The sequence below is a fragment of the Sinocyclocheilus rhinocerous genome, unplaced genomic scaffold (assembly GCF_001515625.1).
Source record: "Sinocyclocheilus rhinocerous isolate Xijiao unplaced genomic scaffold, SAMN03320098_v1.1 scaffold875, whole genome shotgun sequence".
In the NCBI taxonomy this organism is placed as follows: Eukaryota; Metazoa; Chordata; class Actinopteri; order Cypriniformes; family Cyprinidae; genus Sinocyclocheilus; species Sinocyclocheilus rhinocerous.
In genome coordinates this window covers 690,983-700,478 of record NW_015659463.1, presented here as the reverse complement: position 1 = coordinate 700,478, position 9,496 = coordinate 690,983, and the positions used below count along the sequence as shown (strand labels likewise).

At 41.7% G+C, this 9,496-nt stretch overlaps 1 protein-coding gene across 1 annotated transcript; it reads right to left on the bottom strand.

Moving 5' to 3' along the window:
• Window positions 1-2,165: 2,165 nt before the first annotated feature.
• Window positions 2,166-3,425, bottom strand: LOC107723908 (olfactory receptor 4K1-like). Its single transcript, XM_016532634.1, has 2 exons — window positions 3,039-3,425; window positions 2,166-2,717 (listed from the first exon to the last, which is right to left on the bottom strand). The coding sequence occupies exons 1-2, from the start codon at window positions 3,423-3,425 to the stop codon at window positions 2,166-2,168; spliced, it is 939 nt and encodes a 312-aa protein (XP_016388120.1).
• Between the last annotated feature and the right edge of the window lie 6,071 nt (window positions 3,426-9,496).

The following is a 9,496-nucleotide window of genomic DNA, read 5'->3' as shown; positions in this document are numbered from 1 at the left end:
CTCCAGCCTTGGTTGAAGTCACATTTATGTACAAATACATACATTTGTACGTACTGTAACATCTGTTTTGGGTTTGAGTTTTGTTTGAATTATTGTTTCCAGTTCAGCTTCCTGTTTTTGTCCTACTGTTACAATGCTTTTTGGTTTGCCCTCAGGTGTCACACCTGTGTCTAGTTATATTGTTTAGTCCCTAGTGTTTCTCTATGTATGCATAGCACTCATCATTTTTGGACTGATCTTATCTTTACAAAGTGTTTTTTTGTAATCTGAGATTTGGAGATGTGTTATATTGAGTTTATTTCCACTTAAAGGGGTCATAGGATGCCCATTTTCCACAAGTTGATATTATTCTTTAGGGTCTTAATGACAAGTCTGTAACATAGTTTGGTTAAAATTTCTCAATGGTAGTGTAAAAAACACCTTAAGATTTTATCATATACATGTACCTCCAGTGATTCTCTCCTTTTCTGGGTCAGGGTTCCCAGGATGTCCCACTGGTCATTGATGGTAGTCGTATCATAATAGTCCAGTTCACTAAAGAGCAGCACATTTATAATCATTATAATTACCTACTGTAAACTCTATAAGAAAGTACTCTTCATATTGCAAGTGAGCTGAGGTGTATTCAAGTTTATTTCAATTCAAGTTTATTTGTATAGCACTTTTCAAGTTACAAATCATTGCAAAGCAACTTTACAACAAATTAAGTTTCTACAGTATTTAGTGGTAGCTTATCAGTGGTGATTGTCAGTTAATGTACATATGGCAGAAATGTACGGAAAAATCAATTTAAGACGTAATAAAACAGACGATGAACACTATTAACAGCAATTATTATATGATGCAATCAAACTTATAGCAAAATGTGGTAGTTCTGTATGTTGTTTCAGGGTTGGCATCATCTGAGGTCCTCTGAGGGCCTATGAGCTGTAAGTTTCCCGACATGCTGCAAGCTTAATTTAACATCACAACTGACAAATGTATGGAATACTCGGAGTCAGATACGCAAATGATTATATTTTGACGTCACTACAGGGAAATAACCTGATTTATTAATGAAGTCATGTAAACGCAGCTTACTTGCGTTGTCAGGTTACTGATGTGCATGTAAACGGGGAAAACTGGTTATTTTAATAAGCTGATATTTGTGAGTTGTCAGTTTACTGGTGTGCATGTAAACGTGCTCAATGGCGGACCGATGACAGCTCACTCAGGGCGGGTCTAAGGTAAGACTCCAGTCCAGTCTGTGCTGAAACGCTACTGTCAATCAAACTATCGTGGGAGGGGCCTGTTTTTGTGACATCACACAGACAGGCATCTGAGATCGGCTCGATTTGAGAAAGGGGTAAAGATTTGAGCAGATTAAAAAAAAAAACACTGGGTGGATTTTTATCATTTTAGGGTGGTTGTTTACACACTGCCAATGATGCCATTTTAGCTTGCTTTTACAAAGTCTTATTTATCATAGTTTATGATTCACGCAACTTGTACACATCGCAAGTGCAATTTACCAAGTGAGCTACAAAATACGTTTACTATGTCAGAAAAGCCATACATATGAAGCTGTTAATGAGATGCAATTGCCAATGTATTAGTTTACAAATCTCACTTTGATCAAAGTCTTTATTGATCAAATCTGCCCCTGTAATCATAATTTGTGTGAAAAAATTTAAAAATGTTGTCTGTGTTTTAATGTCACCAGTGGTCATTTCAGCTGGAAACTGCAACAAATATTTGTAGGTGTTTCTGAAAAAATGTACACAGAGGCACACATTTTTTTTTTACAGTGTTGCATTTATTAGTATATGTGTTCCCTGACAAGTAGAGGCAACATAGGCTCATTGGAAATACTTGCCTCTACCTACATTTCTGCAAAACTCAAAAAACTTACTTATACATACAAATCCATATGAAACTGGCATTGCTAGTGGCACACTCCAGTTCAGCTACAGGTTTTATGCCACAGGCACAAATTCCACATTTGCATCAAGTGTTGTAATTCATTAATTAAGAGGAGATTTTTCAGAAATGTGTTATGACTGCACAAAAAATATGTACGCACTGATGAAGAAAACTAATAATCAAGAACATATTTAATATGTCTGTTTTCTGCAGGGTTAATCAATAGAAAAATAAAGAGCAAAATTTTTGTAAGTATTTTTTGCTCATTGTTTGGATGATTCAACCTTTACAAAAGGCAATTTACATAAATAAAATCCCTTCATGTGATTATAAAAATGTTTATCCCGAACACCATAAATCAAGGGGGTGAGCAATCGTGGCACAATGTTTGTTAGAAGGTAATTGAAAAAACTGATTTTCTTCTGCTGATCAGTCACAAGTGGAAGAAAAATTTTGTCTAACACAGGAGTAATGTAGGACAACATACAAAGCAGAAGCTGCGCTCCATGTAACAGGATGGTGCTTTGGGCCTTTTTTGCTGAGGATTTATCAGCGGAGGCCCTTCTAGCCGCAATCAGCACTTGACAATATGTGAATACAAGAATTACCCACACAACAGATGTATAAAGCCCAAGTGTAAATTTGCTGAGTTCTGCATGGTACGGTGTGTTATAAAGAGTTGCTGAACTACAGAGAGCAACTGTTTTAAAGACAGATAAAGGACGAACAATTACAATGACAATCAAGTCGTTCAATCCAGGTATGACTCCTACACCCCAAATCAGAGAGATGAGGATGTTGGTCCTGCGCACGCACTGGCACTCATATATGTACACGCACACACATATACAATTTTTATTACATTTTTATACAATTTTTACTCACCCATCCTGTCCCAGTTTATGCCGCTATCAGCATAGCGGGTGCACACGCTAGCTTGGTAGCACTTGGTCAGTCATCCACACTCCATCCTCTCCCTCAGTCATCATGCCATCCGGATAAATCACACATAAACTTTGTCTACTGTTTTATGTTTTATTGTTTAATCGTCTGTGTTACATGTTGCCATAGCTGGGTTACCAGACGCTGTGCTAGTGAACCGGAGGTTGAGGATGATAATGGAAATTTGTTACTACTGTGCAGATCTGATGGTGATGCAGTGGTTTGCAGATGGCGATGTAACGCTCAACGGCCATACCGGCCAAAGTCAGAGGAGTGTTCTTATGAGCAGTTGCAGCTACTATTAGCAGGGTGACACAGAACGGGAACGGTACATTTTGCCATGCAAAACTCATCACAAAAAGAGTTACAGATAAACAAACCATGAGCATATCATTGATAACCAAGTGAATATATAATATGTATCTTGGATCATTGTAGAAAATTGAACTCCTAAAGAATATGTATACAAACACTCCATTGATGGAGATAATTATGACCGCAAGAAAAACGATGGTAAATGTTTTTGCAAAAGCATCTGCATATCTTTCTTGTAGATTATAGAGTTGCACAGAAGAGTTCATTGTGCTTCTTTGCGTTTTCTTTGGAAGAATGACTTTTGACTGAAGTTGTTGTCTGTAGTTGCTTTCCTTCCAAAGATCTTGATGGCTGATCAAGCTGAAATACAAATCTGAGTAGTTTATATGTTCATCTGAGATGTATTGGCAGAAAGTCAGTATATTTTGAGGAATGGAAATCCAAAGGAATTTGGGCGATTGCCCATTTCTTGGATGATAATGGAAATTTGTTACTGTATAGAGAATTCTGTGAAAAATTCCAACTGCAGTGTTCTGTTAATACTTATAATAGAATAATTAGAGCCATTCCAATTGCTGTAAGATTAATAGTTAAAGAAGACATTTTGTACTCCAAAGTCTCCCCAGAACTGAGACAGCTCTCCTTAGAAGGTTATGATTTTTGTGATAAAAAATTTACAAATAGGGTCATTAGAGATTTAATTTTACAGGCTTATTATCCTAAGCCTATTAGAAGGGAATACATGCTCAAAGATTTTGATATTATGGAAATTTAAAAAATTAGGAAAAGCTATATATCTTTTCCTCTTCCTCCTAAAGTTAAGGAGGTGAACTTCAAAATTTTAAATGAGATTTATCCTACCAATAAATTCAGGTTAAAATTTTGTGCAAATCTTTAGAATTGGTTAAAAACAAGAAAGCTCTCAAATTGATTTCGTTTTTGGGGCATGTATAAACTAATGTAAAAAGCCCCTTTTGGTTTGTTTTATTTGTTCTATTTATTTCTTCTTTATTATTGGTTTATTGGGATCTTGTTTGTCACTGGTTATGCTCAACCTAAGGCTGTTCACGTGTTGTTAGATTATGTGATGTGTTTATGTACCTTGTTTGTTAGTTGTAAATGGAAGCATAATAAAAAAAAAAAACGGAGGTTGCGGAGGGCAATCGCTTTTGATGTCATCGGCTAGCGTCGCGCCAGCGCAGCAGTCGAAGGACCCGGTGAACCCATGTTTGTTTATTTTGCGGGGTACCCGAATGTGTCGATCTGTAAAGAGAAACAGATTGGTGACAACTAATATATATTTTATATTACGGTTGAAAATGCAATGGTGATCTGTTTTAATATTACCAAGTGAAGTTATTGTATAAATCTTAAAGTGGATGATTAAATAATAAATGGTGTAACTTACCTTTTAATGGTCGTGCCCGGAAAAGGGGCGGAGTCTGGTCTTTAAAACCTGGCGCCAGACTTCCAACGGTGCTTGTTAACCAAGTCGAGCAAACGTGCTGCTGCGGTGCCTGAGCTAAAACTCCTTTGTAAATTAGTAGAGACAAGAGAAAAGTCTGTATATATTATATGGTTGTTTGGGTTATTTTGGTACTTTGTTTTTTTCCCCTTTGGTATTTATATTTGTATATATATTAGTTTGGACTGAGCATTTGTAAATATCTACACTGCTGGACTGTTGGATTATCGGTGCATGTGTAAATATAACACCAGTTTACACTGAAGAAAATCTGCGGGTTAAGCCATCCTTTTTTTTTTGGGGACATTAACACGTCCCACAGTAGACTGAGAAGACCCATTCTGGGCTTATTAAAGGCAAGAGGCCTGGTCTGCGCTCACAAGCAAAGTTGGAGGCTAAAGGGGACGAGACCTGGGACAGCTTGACATCGGAAGACAAGGAGGCGTCATCAGTAGATCATCCTGGAGCGTCGAGCAAACACGGCTTAGCACAGACCAGTGGCCCTTCCACATTACCCATCAGGGGCCTGGTGAGCCTGATGAGACTTCCTCGAGGCGCAGCAAGTGAGGGACTAACACAGCCTAGAGTGCCCATACTTCGATCAGAGACGCCGGTGCCTGTCTTGCAGCCATGGGACGACATCGAGAGCTATCTGAGGAGGTTTGAGCGATTGGCCCGAACATGGCAGTGGCCAAGGGAAGAGTGGAACTGTCGACTCGTGCCTTTACTGACTGGTCAAGCACTTGAGGCATACCTTGCCATGGATGAGAATCTCGCAGACGACTACTACCACCTGAAGGACGCCCTACTGCAAAAGTTCAACATCTCAGCCAAGACGTATCGTCAGCGGTTTCGGGCGGCGAACATTCCAGAGGGTGAGTCACCAACCGAAACGTACCATTGTCTACGGAATCTCTTCCAGAGATGGGTGCGTCCTGATCTGCATTCTAAAGAGGAGATCGGAGAGCTGATCATCCTGGAACAGCTACTTCGTGTACTGCCGTACTTGGGTAAAGGAGCATGAACCAGAATCAGGATTAGCAGCTGCAAAGCTAGCACAGCAGTACCTGAATGGCCATTGATCTGGCCCGCGCACTCAACCTGTCAAAAGTAAAGCATGGTTTGCACACACAGACAGTTCACAAGAGGCTACCCATGAACTTAAGATTGCCACTACACAGAAACTGATCTGCTTTGCATGTCAACAGCTGGGACACAAAGCTTCTGTATGTCCGGCGCGTAAAGCCAAACTGACTGGCTTTTGCTATGTGCCCAGAGAAAAAGATGGGGAAGTAGACTCTGTTGGGGTGGGGCAATGTAATAACATGCTGTTGGACATTACGGTGAATGGACATTCGTTAAAGGCAATGCTGGACACTGGTAGTGCACTCTCTCTAATTAAATCATGCAATGTGATGAATCTGTACGTCAGCGGGGTAGAGCGCCATTGCAACCATTACCCGTCATCTCCACCCCTTTCCGTCACATCGCCATGGACATTGTGGGCCCACTGGAAAAGAGCAGTGCAGGGCACCGATACATCCTTGTCATTTGTGACTATGGCACACGATATCCAGAAGCTTTCCCACTTCGCACCATCACTACACCAAAGGTCATTCACGCTCTCATACAGCTGTTTTCTAGGGTAGGCATCCCAGATGAGATCCTCACGGACCAGGGAACGAACTTTACCTCTCAACTGATGTAGCAGCTTCACCAGCAACTGGGCAGCACAGCCATTCGAACTACCCCATACCATCCTCAGATGGATGGACTCGTGGAGAGGTTCAGTCAGACTCTGAAGGGTATGCTGCGGAAGTTCGTCGCAGACACTGGACGCGATTGGGATAAGTGGCTGCCATTTCTCCTGTTTGCCTACCGAGAGGTACTGCAAGCGTCAACAGGATTCTCACACTTTGAACTCCTCTACGGTTGGCAAGTCCAAGGACCCCTGGACATCTTAAAAAAACCTGGACTAAACCGAAGGCCAAAACAGAGGAGAAGGGCATCGTAAAGTTCATCCTGGAGATGAGAGACCGGTTAGAGACCTATAGGGAACAAGCCAAAGAAAACCTCCAAGAAGCACAAGCGGTGCAGAAGAGGCAGTACGACCAGCAAGCCAGACTGCGCCAGTTCCAGCCAGGACAGAGGGTACTGTTACTGTTACCAACTTCAATCAATAAGTTGCTTGCCAAGTGGCAGGGGCCGTATACTGTTGTGAGGAAGATGGGTCCGGTGACGTATGAGCTCCGTATGACGTATGAGGAGGGAACAGTGGGTCCCCAAAGACACGGCGTTGATGGTGAGAACAGTAGAGGAAGAGGAGGACGTGCCTGTCCCAGATATGCAACCGCAGAGAGATGCTGCAATGGTAAAGCTGGATCACCAGGACGAGCCACAGCGGACAGAACTGCAAGATCTCCTCCATCAGTTCCCGTCACTGTTCCTGCCGAGGCCTGGACGGACCAAGCTCATCCAACACACCATACACCTCACTAATCCGACTCCCTCAAGACAGCAACCATACAGAATCCCCGAACGACTACTAGCTCCCCTAAAGGCAGAAATTGAGACAATGAAGGAGTTGGGTGTCATTGAACCTTCCACTAGTGAGTGGAGCAGCCCATTGGTCATTGTACCAAAAAAAGATGGATCACTGTGTGTCTGTGTTGACTTCCGCAAGCTGAATGCCCAGTCGAAGTTCGATGCCTACCCTATGCCAAGGATTGATAACCTGTTGGAGCGGATAGGGCAGGTCCGGTACATCACGACACTGGACCTGTGCAAGGGGTACTGGCAGGTGTCCCTAGACCCAAACTCCAAGCCTCTCACTGCCTTCAGAACACCAGTTGGACTATACCAATTCACCGTTCTACCCTTTGGTCTGCACGGGGCACCTGCCACCTTCCAACGGCTGATGGACCAGGTACTCCGGGGCTGTGAAGAATGGGCGGCAGCCTACCTGGATGACGTAGTCATCTACAGCCATAACTGGGAGGAGCACCTAAGCCATCTACGACAGACCCTAGAGAGAATCCATGCTGCGGGCCTGTCCTTGAACGTAGCTAAGTGCGAGTGGGCAAAGCGAGAAACAAACTACCAGGGGTACCAATTGGGCAATGGTGAACTACGGCCACAGGCATGTAAGGTACAAGCAATCCGGGACAGTCAGAGACCTAGAACGAAGAAGGAAGTTCGTTCCTTCCTGGGTCTTGTGGGCTGGTACCGCCGGTTCATCCCTGACTTTGCCTCAATCGCAGCACCACTGACGGACTTACTACAGAAAGCAGGAAAGAACCCGGTGAAATGGACCAAGACCTGTGAAAATGCATTCAACTCCCTGAGAGGGAAAATGTGTTCAGCACCAGTGCTGCAGAGCCCTGACTTCAACCAGCGGTTCCTGGTACAGGTGGATGCCTCTGACAAGGGGATTGGAGCAGTACTGGCCCAAGGGACTAAAGGCCCTAGAAGCTCTACGATATTACCTCCTGGGGCGGGAGTTTGACCTGGAGACAGACCATTGGGCACTAACCTGGATACACTCCATTAAAGACCACAACGCTCGAGTGACTCAGTGGTACTTGGCTCTCCAGCCCTACAGGTTCCAAATCCGTCATTGCCCCGGGAGGAAGAACCTTGTGGCCGACTATCTGTCCAGGTTCCCAGACAGTACGCGGCTTGAAGAGGGGGGAGGTGATGTGAAGAAGTGACCTTCTTCACCGCTGCAAGCGGCGGAGAAAGAGTTACACTGAAAAAAAAACCATGAGCATATCATTAATAACCAAGTGAATATATAATATATATCTTGGATCATTGTAGAAAATTGAACTCCTAAAGAATGTAAACACAAACACTCCATTGATGGAGTTAATTATGATCCCAAAAAGAACAAAGATGAAATTTCTGACAAAAGCTTCCTGCGCACTGTGCAGATCTGATGGTGATGCAGTGGTTTGCAGATGGCAATGTAACGCTCAACGGCCATACCGGCCAAAGTCAGAGGAGTGTTCTTATGAGTAGTTGCAGTTATTATTAGCAGGGTGACACAAAACGGGAAAGGAACCTTCGGCCATGCATAAGCCATCACAGAAAGAGTTACACTGAAAAAAAAACCATGAGCATATCATTAATAACCAAGTGAATATATAATATATATCTTGGATCATTGTAGAAAATTGAACTCCTAAAGAATGTAAACACAAATACTCCATTGATGGAGTTAATTATGATCCCAAAAAGAACAAAGATGAAATTTCTGACAAAAGCTTCCATATATCTGTCTTGGGCGCTGTATTGAAGCATTGTAGAGTTCATTGTCCTTTTGCAATTGTAAAATATCAATGACAGTCCAAAGTCCACCAAATGGAAATACAGAGGATACAGATCTACAAATGATTTTTACAGAAATTATACAATATTTACAAGCTTATTTGTTAATGTACTTTTGAATGCTTACAAATGTCATTAAACTTCAGTTCACATATTAGCTAATGCTCATTTTTACATTTACAAATGTTAAATAAATATAGCTTATAGGCACTTCACAAACTATTCATGTTAATATATTCATTAGCTCATAATCACATTCTGTAAAGGTCATATATTTGGTCTTTGTTTGTTGTGTTGACTTCTACTATTTGCACATCTTAAATCATTTATTAATCATTTGTTAATGTTTTTGCAGTACCCAATCGAAAGTGGAAACTATTCATCAATTATAAATGTTTATAAACATTTACTAATCATTAGTACCTTTATGAGCAGTCATTTTGATGGCAAAAAGTGTCCCAAATGACCGGAATTCATTCTATTTTCACATCTTTACAAATCATTTATTAATCATTTGTTCATGTTTTTGCAGTACCCAATCTA

What these genes read in the sequence shown, in the direction of transcription:
- LOC107723908 (XM_016532634.1), bottom strand. Translation starts at nt 3,425, where the DNA reads ATGAACTCTTCTGTGCAACTCTATAATCTACAAGAAAGATATGCAGAT. An exon ending in ATCACCATCAGATCTGCACA is followed by an intron (nt 2,718 to 3,038) that starts GTAGTAACAAAT and finishes TATGAGTGCCAG; the next exon opens with TGCGTGCGCAGGACCAACAT.